The following is a 17,655-nucleotide window of genomic DNA, read 5'->3' as shown; positions in this document are numbered from 1 at the left end:
ATTTCTTATTGTTCCAACAGGGACAGCTCCTTGGGGAAATGTGCTCAGCACCACAGACAGCTTTTGCTTTACAGTTCTTTGATCTTACCTCCCTTCTTCCTCTGCAACCTTTAACAGCCTTTTTCCTACTCTCATGATTTACAACACTCCCATTGTATCGGGGAAAAAACAAACTGTCTCCACACCTGTACTTTAAGAGCCTGTCCCAGATCTCCCTCTCGGCCATCATGCCATTTAGCAAATACTGGGATTTCCTTGCTGTCCGTAACAGTTCTGTTGCTAGACCACAAAAAGGATGATTTCCAGCCCTGGAAACCTCATCTTTGCTGGGAAGAGCCAACTCTGTGCCAAAGAGGGTTTGAAGACATTGGAATTCACAGCCAGAGAAGCCTCAATTTAGTACCACCAGGGACGGGCCCAGCTCCCATTCCCTCTTCTCTCTCACCATCAGGCTTCTTATGCTACACTAGGGATGCTGCTGACACCAGAGTCCTCACCCAGGAGCTGCTGCTCGCTCCCTCAAACACACCCCCACCTCACAGTCATTGCCCAGTTTTATTTCATTTAAAATCCGCTGTGTTAAATATTTTAGTTACAAGTTCTGTGTAGAGGGTAAGAGTAATAGACTCTGCAGGCACTAGCAACCCCCTCACTCCCCAATACATGTGTGCGCTATCAGATTAAGGACTGCCCCCCTCCCCCCAAAACCAGCAGCCTTGGGCTGGGATATACATTACATTTAAAGACCTGGCCCTTCCCCAGCTGTCTCTTTGCTGGTAGCAGGCCAAGCCTTCGCACGCAGGAAGCCAGCAGTCGGATCCACCGTCAGTGAGCCGTAATTGAAGGAGAGCTGCTAGGGGCTGGTTCTTACCAGCGTGTCGGGCATGTAATGGTGAAAGGGTTGTCCCCCCCAGGAACAGTGCTACCTCCATGGGCTTTGCCCACCCAGACATGAACATTCACACCACAGTGACCAGGCTGGAGAGAGACAAACGATCTCTAAGGGAAAGCAGGGGAGCTGCCACCACTGCATTCCTGTCTGTGAAGGGAGTGTAACTAGGGCACTGCCAGAGGCGTGACACCTACCGCAAGTCCTGCTCTGATTAAAACCTCTGCTGCAAGTGGCCTGGGGGTCCCCAGACTGCTCTCGCAAGGCAGATGGGTGTGAAATATTTTCAAGCAAAACAGGGACAGAACAGTAGCCTTTCCTCTCCCTCCCAGGAACCTCAGTGCTAGGAAATAAAGCTGAACCCGCCTTGGAGTGGCAGGGAAGGGTACCCTAGCACAGCAGCAGCAAGCAGTTTCCACTGGTATAGGACAAGCTAGAGGTGAGAGTTTGGTGCTGTGAGGGAGAGGATGCCATATAGATGGCTCTGGAAAGGCAGTGCCATTCAGTGGTTGGCCCACTGCACAGCAATCCTCGTGAGAAACTGAACGTTCATTAAACAGAACAGGAAAGGAGGTAGGAGCTATCCCCACAATTCCCTCTGGGACAGCTCCGATCACAGCGGAGGGAGGGAGACTGGAATGACCCCTGCCAGTTCCTGAATGCCCTGCATCGCCCCTGCTGGTGCTGCGGCCCTGCCCTGGGTGGGTTGCGTGGGGGTGCGGCTGCTCTACAGGTCGAGCAGCAGCACGCGGGGATCCTCCACCGCTGCCTTGATCTTGCGCAGGAAAGTCACTGCCTCTCTGCCGTCAATCAGCCGGTGATCGTATGTCAGCGCCACATACATCATGGGCCGCACCTCGATCTGAAGGGGAGGAATAAGACAGGCATTAGTGAGCTCAGCCTTACTGCCTGCATGACGCCCTCCTGTGAATTCAGGGAGGACCTGGCTTTTTCCTGTCCTGAATCCAGGACTCAGGCCCTCCTGGATGTGTCCTGCCTGGCAGGATTACCCACCCACACTCACTCACCCAGGCAGTGACCGCCACCCAGGCTGGGTCCACACCACACAAGACTAGGTAACTTTCTGGAGCTGTTCTCCATCACAAAGGCTACAGCCTCCTCCTTTTCCTCCCCACAGCTAAGCAGATTATCCAGTTCTCCCCGTCACATATAGGACAAGGGCCCCTGCCACCCCCCAGGCAAGTACCTGTGCCGGCAAAGCTGCCCTACACCCATTAATCTCTGCTCCTCCTTCACAGTAAAGCCTTTTAGAATTTGACACCACCCCCCTAGAAAAAGCATATGGGCTATGGTCCTCATCCTGCTGAGCCCACCCCTCTGTTCCCTGAAACCTCCTGTGCAGCTCCACCTACCTTGCCTCCAACAGCCACAGGCCTGTCAAAGATGGCATGCATGCCTAAGATGGCAGACTGGGGCGGGTTAATGATAGGTGTCCCAAAGAGCGACCCAAAAACCCCTCCGTTGCTGATTGTGAAAGTGCCGCCATCCATGTCTTCAATGGCCAGTTCATTTTTCCGTGCCTAGAAGAAAAAATAAGGTCTTAGAAAGGCACACAGATCACAGAAGGCAAAGGACAAGGGTCTGGGCATTCACCCTCTCCAGGAATAAATGCTGATGGGCAAGAGCTTCACTTATTGATCTGCTCAGCTGAAACCCAGCACGAATTGCTTGAAAATGCATCCTGTCTTTAGATCTGAACATTTACTGGCTTTGGGGAAGGATTCTCTTGCCTTTGCTTCCAACTCTGGCTTTTGCAGGACACAGACACAGGGACTTCTACCCCAGGGCAGTTAAGCTTTGGCCTCTAAAGACAAAGGTGAAGACACACCATGTCACCAATGCATAGGTGCAGTCTTCTGGAAGGGTGACAAGTAGATAGGCCTGTCCTGTAAGGCACAGGCACAGCTACAGCTGTAACTGGATCGCTCCCCACAGCACAACTCAGTGTGTTAGAGGTCAGAGATGACAACACAGAGGGACTGAATCAATTCATGCCCATCCAGCACCCCCAATTCTTCCCATTCCTCACAATCCTTTTCAGAAAAACCTCCAACTTCCCTTACCTTCTCCCCCAACTCGTAGATAGCACGTTCTATATCGGCAAAGTTCATGTTTTCTACATTCCTAACGACAGGGACCACAAGACCCTAGGGAGAAGCAAAGTGCATGATCAGCAAATTCACCGCAGCAACACACGGGTAACTGTTATTGGGCAGGAGCCTGGCCGCAGCCCAGCAGAGTTCCTGCCTTGTCCTCAGCCCACAGCAGGTGGTTGGCAGAGCTGCCTCACACCCTGGCAGCCTGCTGGGAAACCTGGCACAACACACACCAAGGGCCAACACTGTAAATGAGACATCTTCTTTGCCTCTGTAAGCCCATCTCATGAAATCAACCAAGCCTGTCTGGATCCAGCTCCACGTCCATAAAAGCAGGTGAGGCACTGGGCAGAGTTCAGTTGCCACCTCTTTCTCTCTGTGAGAAGAGCAGAGTCCCTTTGTGCTGGACCTCCCCTGGATGTTTGGAACAGTGACAGAACTTCAGTCCTGGCCAAACCTCTGCCTCACAACAGAACCAACTAATTCAACATCTGTATCTCCACCCCATACTCTCCCTGGCCAGAAACATCTCTTTGAAGCAGCAAATGGTGGGACAACACAGCAGGATTAGCCAAAGGACAGGACATGCAAAGCTTTTACTGTCTATGCCGCATCCTCATGGGTCCATGAAAAAAAGAGTTTCCCTAACCTGGCCCTACTCATTAACCACCGAGATCTATATTGACCTTGTTACTACATCTCCTAGTACAGCGGCAGATTATTCTTGGTCCTTGGTCTTCTCCCAAAACCCTTCTCAGCAGTCCACAATGTATCAGATGTCTCATTTAGAAAATCAGTCTCATCAGTAAGTTTCCACTGCAGAGGAGCTCAAAGCTGAGTTGGCTCAAAGTATATGATCATCCCAGACCTGAGGCTGCAGGAACCACGGCCAAAGCATCCAAGGTACCTACCCGGGGAGTTGCTACAGCAACACTGATGTCCACATAGTCCCTGTACACAATCTCTTTGGTCGTGTCATCAATCACTAGAAGGAGAAAAAAAACTGTTACACATGCAGTACCCAAGATCAAGGGCTCAAGAGGCCAGAAGTAGCCACAAAATCGTAACAACTTGTTCATCTCTAGTTTAAACATAACTCCAGAGAAGAATGAACCCTCACTGCACCTGTGGGAGAAGCATCAGGATAGACAGAAAGGAAAGAGTCCAGATAGGTCAGTCCCCCTCAGACACCCCCTTGGTTATTCTCCTCTTCTGGGTTTGAGCAAGCACCTCTGACATCGCTCCAGGAACTGCACCCCACCTACAGCAGCTACCTCTCTACACCAATCAGCAGGCTCTTCCCTCTGCAGACTGTGTATGCATGGCCCCAGCCCCACTCCTGGCAACCCCTTCCTAATAGAGCCCCTCTTGGCAAGCTGTCTACCTACATAAGTGGAATGAGCAAAATCAGCTGCAGCACGTAGGACTGTCCCCACTTTTTTCTGCATATTTGACTTGCTTGCCCAAGCTATTAGCCCTGCCATGGACTTGGCCACCTGCTTTCCCCCACTCTGCCATGTTCACTGGTGAGATATGCAACTCAGCAGCAAGGGTCACTGCTCACCTGCATTCACAACGGGCTGGTCCTGCAGAGCAAAAGCTGCAGCTTTCACAAAAGCTGACATGAAACCTAGCTTCAGGTTGTGCTTTTTCAGGAAGGGATCCTTGTGTACGGCTCTCATCTCCCGGATGTTGCTGCAAAACACATGATAACGCTGGTCAGCATGGAGTCCAAGAAAACACTGTTCCCTCACTCCATAACAGATTTCAGTGCCAGTCCCAAGGACTGCAAACCTGCACCACCAACTGGCAAACCCCCAGTCTGCTGAAAAATCCTTCAAATGTCACAGGTGAAATGGGCTGAGGGTGGCTCAAGGGACTCCACCAAAGAATCTAACAGGAACCAGTCCTGGACCACAAACTCAAAAGGACAGGGTTAATTTGCTTGGCCCACACTGTCAAGCACAAAAGCAAGATGGGGCACAGCATATTTCCTGCTTAGGCCTGATGTTGCCACTAATTCTTGGGAGACACCGCTGCCAATACCAGTGTGGCACCAGACAGCAACTCCAGGTGTGGCTGGGCGAACCCTGGAAGGGTGAAAAAACAGGAAATGCCAAGAGCAGAAAAGATGCACATGGTGATGGAGGCAAAAGACTTCAACCATTGTGAGAGTCCAGCACCGGCCAGCATGACAATGCCTCTGCACCCAACTCTTTGGCTTTGGGAGTTGAGTGAAATGAAAGAAATCTTCCCAGGTGCTATGGTCACAGATGCCAGCCCACCCACAGCCCTCAACCAGAGTAATCATGTTTCCCCACTGCTTCTATTTATCAGGATTGAGGCCATTTACAAAAAGTCAACCAAGCTGCGGTTACAAGCTCTGCCTGTTCCAGGCTAATACCAGATGCTGTGGAATTGCACAGTCCATCCCTCTCCCCTCCAGAGACCTTGAGTCTTTGAAGACACAGTTTCAGCAAGGGGCAGGGGTCTCCATGGTTTAGAGTGTTTGTTTTCCTGCGCCTAACCTTGTTTAGGGCTAGGATTACGACCCAAAGACATTAGTGCCTCCCAAGACACAAGGACTGCAGCAATGAGGATGAGGTTTGCTCTGAAACTGGCTCATTATGGCTTCCTCCTTTCAGACACTGACCCCCCACGGGAAGCAGGAGGCCCCAGCACAGGCCCTCACGAGTCAACCTCGCAGCAATCAATCCAAACCAGATTACCAGATAGAAATGAGAGCCTGAGGCCAGTGTAAAGTGACACCTCAATGAGCCTCTGAGAGGAGATAAAGCTGCAGCACTTCCCCTCCAATCAAGACTATTTTGCCAACCTTATTGTTCTGAGACCCAAATATTTACATGTTTTGTCTTAAGGAGCAGAATAGGATTTCACAAGGCAATTTGATTTGGACACAATTTCCCCTTAATGCACTGTAACATAAGCTGCCCACCCTCCAAAGCCATTAGCCCGCTCAGTCCTTGCAAGCACTTGAGTCAGAAGACCCCCAACCTGCCTGGAGGGGATGGGGAAGAATGCTAGTTTGTCTCTGGAAAGCTGCACCATCCGACAGCAAGGGCCTCAGACCTATGTACTGCTCACCTGAAAGGCTGATGAGCCCTGGGGAACCACCTCATGGGAAGCTAAATATGCCCACCTCCAACAGCAGTAACCTGGTGGAGTGGCAGAAAGCAGGTCCTCCACTTTGGTGTCTCCTAATAGCCACTATACAAGTGACACTAGTTGCTCCTGCTCTTCTGCTCAACATCTATCAGTCCCCAACCAAGAATCACACAGGTAAAGAACCAGGTTGCCCCTTTGACAAGCAGCAGATGACTCCTGAGGAGCGACAGGCTGTTAGGAAGCTACGTACCCCTCACACCACAACACCAACATGGCCCTGATGAAGCTGTGTAGACAGTGGTACACACCTAAGAAAGAGGTCCTAAAGACGTGTTGCCAATCTCTCTAAAGAGAATCAGCAAGGTCTTGGCTGCTATTTAAAGATGACTGCCTTCATCTATTACTGCTTGTAAAAGGAAAAAGAGATCTGCTCCTCACCTCATATCGATCTCATTGAAAGTGGTCAGCATGGCACAAGTATTCTGAGCCTCTTTCAGCCGCTGAGCAATACGCTGACGCATCCTATTCATTTTCACCTGAAAATTAAAAAGACATAAGCAGAACCTGCCTCAAGTTCATCCAAGGGGCAAAATACTGAAGAAACTCAAAAGATCCTTCTTCTTGCCATCTGGTTGACTAGTAATGGATGCCAAGGGCCAAGGTTTTCACTCCAGGTCTCTCTGAAGAGTGTGACAGGCTAGGGAGCTGATTTCGCTCAATGCACAGTTTCCAGCATGAAGCTAATGTGGGAAGAGCAAGACTGATAAGAAAGCAGGCTGCTCAACCACGTTCTCTTAAGAACTCACAAGGCAGGTGCAGCAGCCTCAGTCCTTTGCTGAGGGCTTGTGGTCAGAGCCAGCAGATCACACTGAGCCTTCTGTACTCAGTCAGTACTTTTGCCTAGGAAAGACCTGTGTCAGACTGGACCCGGCTCTTCCTCTACCCCACGCCTAAGTGGTGGCCTCACATAGAGCATTTCCCCATCTGTCCCAGCCCCCCCGAGCTGGGTGTGGACAGGTGGATACGGACATATCTGGAAAGCTCATGGCTTATGCCAGAATAAGTTGTCACCCAGCAACAGAAGTGCTGGCAAGGACCCTATTCCCACAGCTTACCCTATGCTCTGATCTGGCACCTTTGCTGGGCACTGCCTCCCCAGGAGGGGCTGCCGCTGGGGCTGCAGCTGGCTTCACCGCAGACACTGAGGGTAAAGAACACATCAGTCAAAAAGGGAAGCCAGGGCTTGATTGCAACGCCCTGAGGTAGAAAGCCTGTTTGAGCTTCTTGCTCAAGCAACACAGCACGGAAGCAGCCTTGAATTGGGCTGCACAAGTACCAGGCATAGCTGAGGTCTCCAGTCTGGAGCATGCAGGGCAATAATGCGGGGAGGCCTTCACCATAAACGCCAGACTGTTTGCCATCTTTAACCTTGCACGCTCTACCCAAGAAAGAGAGGCTTGAAAATAGGAGAAAACAGCTGTTGCCTCACCTGGTTTGCTGTCCATGGGCTGAGTTGACACAGGCGGCACTGGTGGCATTGTAGTGGGAATTGGTGCTGCAGCAGGGGGAGGAACAGCCGCAGCTACAGGTTCAGGGGCTGCAGGAGGAGGAGGGGCTGCTGCTGGTTTGGCCTTGGCAGGAGCAGCTGAAAGACAAGGAATAACCGTAAGGGCAACGACAGCTTCCACTGTCAGGGATCTCCGAGTCCAACCAACCTGATAAAAGTTAACCCTCCAGCAGAATGCATTTATGTTCTCAGCACTACTGAACTCATAGGAGCCACCACAAGAGGATCCCATGGTGAAAGTGTTTTACTCACTGACACCCTAGATCTCCTCGCTGTGCCTGAGACAGGACGCTAAAGAGAAGAGGGCAGAGAAGGGAGTTCTATCAAGGGAATTCTCAACTAATTTTAGCTTAGAGCTGCAGTTTCCTCCAGAGGGAGCAAAAGGAAAGTTTCCCCCTCAGAAGGACTAAAACTATGCTTTTCTAATGGAAAACAGAATAGGAGTATTTTCTTCCAGCTACAGTGGCAGATGCAGCATTTAACCTTTCTAAGGATCCCTCTAAATGCCTTGCTTCCATCTTCAGAAAAACACTGGTGGAAACAGGAAGGCCTGTGCAAGCTATACGTGCCTGACTTACCTCCAGTTTTCCTGAGTTTGAACAGAGGTGTCCCCCCTTCCACTTTGCCACCATCAGGTACCAGAAGGGCCTCAATCACACCAGCTGCTGGGGCTGGAACTTGCACTGATGTCTGCAAAAAGGAAAATCAATGAAATTCCCCCAGACACTGGATGGAGAACAAGTGCCCAAGAGAAGATGCCAATATGTGCAGATACACATTGTAATTTGGCACAGACAGAGGCTCTGTCTCGCACCAGTTTTCACACCCTCCACCGGGATTTTGTGCCAATACTTAGAAGTTTTAGGAGATGCTGGCAGTGTAACATATAGCCTGATCTTCCTGCTCCAGGGCACAATCAAGAATTGACCCACTGCCAGCATCTTTGTGACAGCAACACTAAAAGCAGAACTTGGCAGGGAGTTTTAGGAAGAACTTCAAAGCTTAAGAGTCCTTTAAGGAGTGAGTAAACTTAAAGGCTAAATTTAAAGCAATATGAAGACATCCTATGGCTCTGCAGATTTGTCCTCTGTTTAAACATGAACAGGTTTCAAAGCTTAGAGCACCAAAATTGGAAGGAGGAGTGGAATTGCAGCTCCAACAAACATCAGCACCACTGATGCTTAATCAAATGCATGAGGAAGGAAGAGTTATCAAAGAATTCTCACGTAAGGCACAGCCAGCTTTCACATTAGATGAGAAAAGCCTTCCTCCATGAAAGGAGCAGGAGACACAGGCAGGACCTGCAGGCTCTAGGAGCTCTTAGCAGGAGAGGAGCCATACCGGGTACCTGCTACAGAACTAGAAAAAGTTTTGGTCCAGAAAACTCCTACCTTGTCTGTTTCAATCTCACACACCACTTCATCTTCTGCCACTGTGTCTCCAACAGCTGAATGATAGATATGAAGACCACTGTGAGGAGGAAGGTGTGCTCCGGCCTCCCCTCTTAACCCACAGCAGTCTCCCTTACTAACCCAGAATTTTCTCACCCCTGTTCTCCACAACTTCTACAGAAAAGTCTACCTCAAACAATCAATCTACTGCACAAGTCTGATTCCAGTTTAGACATCACCCTTCACCCAATGTTACCCATGACAGAGAGGTGCCAAGGCAGTAACTGCAATCCTTACCCCTTAGAACTGCAATTAACTGCCTCATTTGTCACAGACTGAAAGGCACAGAGCAGGCTGTCAGCCAGTGAACTACAATCCATCCCTGAGCTGTCCAGTGCAGCAGCAATGGTGCTGAGAATTTCAGGGAAGAGGCAACTGCTTACCTTTCTCCCACCTGACATCTCCTTCTGTGACTGACTCTGCAAAGGCTGGTGTGTTCACTGTAACCACGTCATCCCCTGTGAGAGAGACAGACAGACTTGAACGCATTCAGAGCTCAAAACTTACAGCATTGCTTCATTCTCGTCATCAGGACTCTACTAGAGGGGGACAGTCAACAGACATCACGTCGGCCTTCTCCTTGCTTTAACACTGATTAACATTTAAACACAAGAGAAATCCCCATCTCACTGAAAGTCATGTCGTGACAAGAATGCCAGACAAAATCTTTAGGGCCGCGGGACGTAAACCCTCAGCCATCCATTGAGGCAGGACAGCAGTGGGCCTAGACCAAGGATGGAAGAAGTAGCTTCAGCTGTTGTCAGGATGGCAACAGGTAGCACAAGAGCCATCCTGCTGACTGCTGACTTTTTACTTACTACGTACTGCAGTTGTTCTGAAGTAACGGACAGTGAAGACACTGGAGCTATTTACTCTACAGAAAGAGAGAAAGATATGAACACAGTAGTAGGCTGCCAACACCAAGCTCAAGCACAGAATTTACATTTGCTTAACTGATCTGAAAGGCTGCTCAGCTGTTCTGATCTATTTGTTCCAAGGGACTCCTACTTACTGTTCAAGCTGCAACAATCCCACTAAGAAAGGAAACATTACAGCTTACCATCACTAGTGCTCTCAGAAACTCAGTGAGAACTGACATTTATGGAATTTTAATTTAGGGAGACAACCCAACGGAACACCTGTGGTTTAAATGCTGATAAAAGGCTGACCTAGCCAGCCCACCCTACACCCAAGACTAATACAGTAACCATTTTTTACCTCCAGATCAGGACTGTCATCTCTACAGAAGCTGCTAGATTGCTTCAGAGAAAAGAGAGCACCATAAATTGCCCATGGCAACACATCCAAGAGACAGCTATTTCTCTTCACCATGTCACTTCACAGGGAGCTGGCAATCCTAGTGTTCCAAAGGATGTTTTTTATACCTACTGACATCACATTTGGAAACCTGAAGCAAACGTTTTTACAAGACCACCTCAGCAATGCAAACCTTGCCATATGAACAACAGCTCCCTGAACCACCCCACTTCTTCTGACAGAAATCCTACCAGGAGGCCACCATAGAGCAAACAAGACTTCTAGTCAGACAATCAAAGGGCAGAGATCTGTTTTTCACCAGTCTCCTCATTCCTGTCCCTTCTCTGCCTCAGTATCTGGTTCCAAACAAAACTTATTTTCTTTAAGCATGCCACAGTACCCGACCTGGAAAACCTAGATTTTGTTAGGGCTAGCTCCATGCTCCTGCAATGGGCACAGGGATTTTATGATAGCCAACCATATTCTGCCTGCCAGCACGCAAATCTTATCAGGGCTAGAGCAGCCCCAGCCTCTCCACATCACAGTTTTCCTGAAGATACTTACACAAGCTTCCTGCTGTTGGTGTAAGCCAGTCCCTGGCTCCCAGCCACACCTGTGAATGAGAATGGTGTTACCACACAGGAACGTTATCCAGCCGTCCAGCCCTCAAGTGTCCCTGTCAGGGAAAAGAGTGCAGAGGACACCACTGTCCACCCTGAAAGAAGCTTGGGACTAAGTGGGGAATATAGCCATATAGAGACACCTCAGTGCCATCAAACCTGCCCAGAGCTTCCCAAGAAGCATGGTCCTGTCTTCATCTAGATTTATAGAGATGGGAAAACCAGTTATATTTTGACCTCAAAGGTAATAAGGATAACTCGGAAAAGAGCAAACAAAGCAGCAGCTACCCAACTTAGAACAAAACCAGGGAACAGCTATGAGGACTGCTAAAACCTCAGCTGCTGCTAAGTTATCTTCACCAATACAAAGGGGTTCCTAATAGGAGCGAGGCATCAGTCCCCTAAGAAGCATCCCTAAGAAGCCTCACAGTTGCATGGACAGGTAGGGAGGAAAGAAAGAATGAAAACAGGGTGTAGGGCAGAGTAGCAAGCCACCATCATCTCTCTTCTCTATCTACCCCGTCCCAAGAACACTTTTTTCTCAAAACTCACAACAGGGAGGTACTTGCATTAGCTTCCCAGTTTCACATACCCCATTGTCCCCCTCCCACACTGCTCACATGTGCTGACACCACAATTTTTATTACAAACTGAACTCCTGCCCTTTGTCTCTTTCATGACATTGGGCAGTTTTCCAGACTGATCTTAAAGAGAGTCAGCGTAGCAACTGGAGAACATAATTATCTCAATCACACAACGCCAGAAGGAAGAACCATTTCCCCACTTGATTTTTAAAACAAGTGATACAATCTTGACACCAACCCCTACTAAAGAGCTGATATTGCAACTCTAGAAACCGGAAAAGGTAAGCAGATTTAACTGGTTTCTCACAGTGGATTCAGAAGTGGGTGATGTAATGCTATATAAACACAGTACAGCTAGAAAAAACAGACCTCTGGGAAAATCCAGTTTAAGCACTGAAGAGGAGTTCACAGGCATACTAGATTTGACATGTCACTTAACATTCACCCATCACTTTCAAAGAATTTATTAGAGAGCTAGGCTCTGCAAGAGCATGTGTTTCAAGCACTGCAATGCTTGAAATACACCATGCTGCTGCTGTGAAATCTTCACCAGAGCCTAACGGATTGGGAAGCATGTACATTAGGCAAGGGAGGCACTCGCATGGAAACACAGCTCATTTCACCAGCTGTTTCTTCATTACATGACTGACAGAAGTAAACCCCAATCAAGCCTATTACCAATTTCCATCATCAGCTCTGTTCTGTCTAGGTAGTTTGAAATGGAAGAAAAGCATAGGACTCACCAGACAGAGAGCAGCTTGCCAGAGTACAGTTCCCCTGTCAGAGAGAAAAGGAACTATCAGTATTGCAAAAAGACGGACCCACCCTAGAAGGACTTTGGTTTTCCCATGAGACCTGGATCAGAGACGGGACCCACCATTCCCATGCTCCAGACTGCAGGCATACTACCTTCCCATCATGTGCAAGAGCAGGAGATGGTGAGAGCACCTACACCCTTCTCTTTGCTTTGCCTCCTTCCAGGATGTTTTCCTGTGGAGTGATGTTAAATCTGACGCACTTGGATTTCAGCTGTGGCTCCAGCTGTTTTGACCTTCTCATGCACAGTTTCCTCTTTAAGAAGGAACAGATTTCTAAAGACTCATTCACTAAAATTTGCTATGAATGAGAAGGTCAAGGGTAGCTACTGAATACAATGAAAAAACATCCCATGATGCTTACTCCTACAGTCATGAATACAGCATCCAGGGTTTTGTTTTTTTTTGTTCGTTTGTTTTAAGGCTGTGGAGCCTTTGAACTCCAGAAGGCCAGAATTTCCCTCGACGGCAAAATTTCTACTGCCTTCAGCGAGCCAGGAATTACACCTTCTGGTGATGTTTTACTTCATACCTATGTAATCATTGGCTGCACTTCTAGCTCAGCGTAACATTCCCCAAAAGTAAAAGACATTTCAAGATATTCCAGTTACTTTCCCTATTGTTATTATCTCTATTATCTATATTATTCTCTGGCATCGAACCTGCAGATCTGGAGAACCTAAGAACTCTTTAAAAGCTATAGGAAAAGATCATAGGAACTATGACTAAAATGCAGTTGACTGGTTTGGAACAACAGCTATTCAACAGCTCAAAGCACCCTTATCCAGCAGCTAAGGTAAGAGGTAAAAATTAGATTTCATTCACATCTTCAGTGTCTGAAGGGAAGTTTGCATATAAGCCCTGATTTCAGCTTCACCAGAACAAGCAGGATGGGATATAACTGATCTTAAATACCAAAATAATTTGTGGAGCTGTGTGTGATAAGACAACATAGAGATCAAGGACCAAAGAGATACTTAAGCTTGTCACACAGTCTATAAGACTGAGTGCAGTAGCATGCAAAAATACATTCAGTGAACACTTCGTATCATCAAAACTACTAACAGGCCTGGAATTGAACCCTTGGCAGTTTAATTATCCAAACTGACTGATGGATTTGGCTTCTCAGATATTAACGCACAGTCAACTCAATGATCCATGGGCAGTTCAACAGGGTTATGATTAGCTGTGCTGAGGATGCAGGCAGCTAGGCTGACTTGCTGCTAAGCCAGCCTGGGTCTGGCAGAGCTCAGGAGTTCCAGCACAGCGCCATGCAGCTACCCTGCTTGCCGGTCCACTGCAGGGAATGACAGTCCTGCAAAACCAGATTCTGGCAGGGCCCGCTGGAGCCCTTGCCCCAGGTCTGGCTGGGGAAGGGAAAGCAGGGAGCACTATGCAGACTTTGCAGAGTCATTGTGAACACTACAATGCTTAATCTTGGTGCAACACTGGCTCCCTGCTAACTCAGATCTGGTTTGTGTAGAGCCAGCCCTAAGCTGGGATCAGGAAGACAAACTTCAACTTAACTCTGCCTGGTCAAGTGACTAAAGCACCACAATCCTCAGCACATATGTTAGTTCCCATATTGATCAAATTCTTCCCACTTTCTTAGTGTCCCAGACAATTTGAAGTCAATCACAAACAAAATATCAAGTGACCTGAGCTCCCCTCTGCCATTAATGTTTTCCTGGGTGCTTTATAAAAAAAGTGGTTCCTAGCATCTCAGACAATAACTTGTTAAGAAAGAAGAACAGCCTCAATCTGAAGCAGAAACAGACAATTTTATTTGCTCAGGACCAGTTTACTTTAAGGTTTAAAAAAACCCAAAAGTTTAGAAGGCCTGTCCTAAAATAAATCGTTGTGAGAAAATGCATCTGCAGCTCTCTTCCACAAGAGGTGCCAAGTCTGTGTTCCGCAACTGCTGCAAAATTAAGGAAAAAATTGGTTCACTCTATCCTTCTTGTCTTTTACATTAAGAAATGAGGGAAAGAGCTCTAATGTGAGGAGGAAGCCACTAATAAAAGATACTGAGATTCCTCTGTCTTGTGTTCTGCAGAACTGCTGTGTGTCCATCTCTTAACTACAGTGCCTTGGAGATGCATGTGCAGCTCCAGGAGATGCCTGACAGGGCTGTTTCCTGTTCCCTTTTCTCCTGAAGGAATCACTGTGATTGCACCTGTTCCTGGTATCACCTGGCTAAATCTTCCCTCTGCCTGATCTTGGAGCTTCTTCAGTGAAACCAGAAACATTTAGGTTTTGCTAGCTGGCATTAGCACTTTGGGTCACTTTAAAAAGACAGCCTTCACTGGAGAAATATGTCTTGGTCTAATTAGCTAGTGACTCACCTACCAAGTGATTAATTTTTCCCCCAAGTTTCACATGACTTCTCAGAATTGTTTTTACAACTGTTATTATGTCAAAGCAACCCTGGCACAGAGCGCCCCAGGCCACACCTTTCAAGGAGCCATCACCTTCCAGTAGGTCACCACACACTGAAATCAATTATGGAATACATCAGCTAAAGTGACAGCCTGTATACCTACAGATGTTTTCTCCAACAGTGGGAACAGGGACCGGTTCAGGTAAGGACACTAACTGAACAGGAGGGTACAGTTAATTTCAACAGAGGCAAAACAGAAGCCCAGTGCTGGGCAGCTCTGATGACAGGTGAAGCAGCAATCGGTTCTCCAGCCCCTGCTTCTTCAAAGCAAAGAAGCTGCTGCTTTAACAACAAGGATGAGCACAAACCACTGCTACACAAAAAAACCCCCACTGCATGTCTCTCACAGATTTTAACACAATTATATATAGCACGGCAGGGCAGACGCTAAGATGGGATGGAGATAACAATGCTGAGTGGCAAAGGATACTGTTACTAAGATGACAGGCTGAGAACTCCTCCAGCATGCGGGGAGGATCAAACAGGGGAAAAAAAGTTCTTTACAAACTCTTCCCCAGAAAAATAGAAGGGCTCGATTCTCAAAGCACTGAACCATCCTTTTTCAGATGAGCTCTTCTCTGGACTTTTTCAGGTCACCCTTCAACAGCTGCCCCCACCCACCCCCCAAGTCTTACACGCTCAGATGCAGGCTATTGATGCACATTCATGATGTCTACTTGACATATGAATCCAGGACTTTTTTCTCTTTTACAAGATCATCAAAATCCAGCCAACCCTTCCCTACCCTCATAATTTCTTGCTGACTCCACTGTTCTCCCATTCAATCCTACCCTTCTGAATTTTGTACATGTCTGTTGTTCTCAATTCTCCCATCAGACATTCACTAAGTTCTGGAGTTTCTTTCCGTCTCTCCAAGAAGTCCATATTATTCCCTTCATCAAAATTTACTTTCCATATCCCTACTCAAATGGAAATCAAAGTACTACCGCCATCTTGACTTCTGAACTTTTCTAGTACATCTTTACTGCAGGGGGGTTGGGCTCGATGATCTCCCAAGGTCCCTTCCAACCCAAAGCATTCTATGATTCTATGATCTAACAGGTTAACTAAAATTATCTCCCCTTCCTAGTACTCAGCTATAACCTCCTGTAACGTCCTGATTTGCACACTAGTTTTGTATAAGGTTTGAATACTCCATCTGGCTTTCCCCCATTCTGTATGATTACACAGCACCACCGAGAGCTCACAAAACTTAAATATTGTTAAAATTCCACTTAAATAAGCTTATTTTAAACTGCACTATAATCAACTTGTACCTACATATATGTATAATAAAATATAACTATATGGTTAGTTATAAATTATTCACAGTGCAGTTTTATACATATATGCACATATTTATAAACACAAATCTGTTTGCGGCGCCTAGAGACAAGCATTTACCACAGAATAGCCCTATGGGGAAGCATGCTGTAGTTAAATGTTCAACATTACAATTAGCTGTCAACATTTGCTCGCCTACATTCACACGATGGCTGAAATCAAATCTCATGCTCTAAGGCTTCAGCTGGTCATCTGGAAGAGAAGTGATCTTTTTCCTCCTGTAGGCATGCATATATATGTATGTATATGCATGCACGCATATGTATATATGTATGTATGTACATAAAGCTATGCATGTTTGCTATTTAAACGGAAGATGTGGCCAGAAGTCAACAAACGGCAGAAACCAGCTGGCCAGGAGCAGGCCGGGTGTTGATTTAAGTAGCTGGCTCTGGCTCTTAGAACTCTGCAAGCCCAAGCTACGGCCAGCACAGGCCACTGCCGTTTGCAGCGGTCCAACGACTGCTTTGAAAATTGAGCACGCGAATTAAATAATTAAGCAGACACCAGTTTATTTGCCGTTTCTGCACCGGGCCGACCCCGGCCGGGGAGGGTCTCTGCCGGTGGCAGGGTGCGAAGCGAGTCGCGGCTGCCAGCAGAGAGGCCCCCCAGGTGCCCCAGCACAGCGACAGGCGGGGACGGCGAGGCCGGGGAGCGGCGGTTTTCGGCAGCTTTTCCCCTCGGTCAGCTCTGCCCGGTGCCGCAGGCGAGCCGCCGCCTTTCCCGACGAGGGCGGCGGGCCCGGCCCGGCGGGGGGGGACAGTAGGGGGGTAGCGGCGCACGCCCCGGCGGCGCCGTGCTCACCCGGCCCCTCCCGGGGGGGCAGCCCCGCCGCCCGTGCCGCCCCTCCCTGCCCGCCCTCCCCCGCCGGGGCGGCGGGGACGCGTCCCGGTGCCCTTGGCGCCGCCGTCCCCGCCCGCCCCACCGCCGCCCTCCCTCCCCCCTCCCTGCGGCCGGTGACCCGCGGCCGGCAGTACCTGCCGGAGGGCGCGCAGCGAGCGGCCCAGCGCCCGGCCCAGGCAGCGGGACCGCCACAGCAGCAGCATCGCGGCGGCGACGGCGGCGGCGGGAGGAGCCGGAGGGCGGACACCGGAAGCAGGCCCGGCGGGAGCCGGAAGTCCGCAGGGCCGAACCAACCTCTCCGGAACGGGGGGAGCGGGGCTACAGGGGCGGCACCATCGCGGGCGGGGGGGGGCTGCGGGGCAAGGACAGGCCTCTGCTGTGAGGACAGGCGTGGGGACGGGGCTGTGGGGCAGGGACAGGCCTAAGGCAGGGGCTGCGGGGCAGGGACAGGCTGGGGACAGGGCTGCAGGGCAGGGCTGGGACAGGGACAGGCCTAAGGCAGGGGCTGCGGGGCAGGGACAGGCTGGGGACAGGGCTGCAGGGCAGGGCTGGGACAGGGACAGGCCGTGGTACCTCAAGAGCCTCCTGTTGAACCATACCTA

At 49.1% G+C, this 17,655-nt stretch overlaps 1 protein-coding gene across 3 annotated transcripts; it reads right to left on the bottom strand.

Moving 5' to 3' along the window:
- Positions 1-847: 847 nt before the first annotated feature.
- Positions 848-17,256, bottom strand: DLST (dihydrolipoamide S-succinyltransferase). Of its 3 annotated transcripts, none has more exons than XM_075711951.1 (15): positions 17,188-17,256; positions 12,355-12,388; positions 10,972-11,020; positions 9,969-10,024; positions 9,534-9,608; positions 9,091-9,146; positions 8,278-8,389; positions 7,622-7,777; positions 7,248-7,333; positions 6,571-6,668; positions 4,571-4,701; positions 3,918-3,991; positions 2,974-3,057; positions 2,263-2,430; positions 848-1,751 (listed from the first exon to the last, which is right to left on the bottom strand). In XM_075711951.1, exons 1-15 carry the CDS (start codon positions 17,254-17,256, stop codon positions 1,617-1,619), a joined length of 1,383 nt encoding a protein of 460 aa, XP_075568066.1. In that variant the 3' UTR covers positions 848-1,616. The 3 variants fall into 3 exon arrangements, with proteins under 3 accessions (XP_075568066.1, XP_075568067.1, XP_075568068.1); XM_075711952.1 differs by lacking the exon at positions 17,188-17,256 and adding an exon at positions 12,489-12,515; XM_075711953.1 differs by lacking the exon at positions 2,974-3,057.
- Between the last annotated feature and the right edge of the window lie 399 nt (positions 17,257-17,655).

This window comes from Pelecanus crispus, chromosome 6, assembly GCF_030463565.1.
Source record: "Pelecanus crispus isolate bPelCri1 chromosome 6, bPelCri1.pri, whole genome shotgun sequence".
Classification (NCBI taxonomy): domain Eukaryota; kingdom Metazoa; phylum Chordata; class Aves; order Pelecaniformes; family Pelecanidae; genus Pelecanus; species Pelecanus crispus.
Note: the sequence above shows the minus strand (reverse complement) of the source record. Positions and strands in the feature narration are given on the sequence as shown.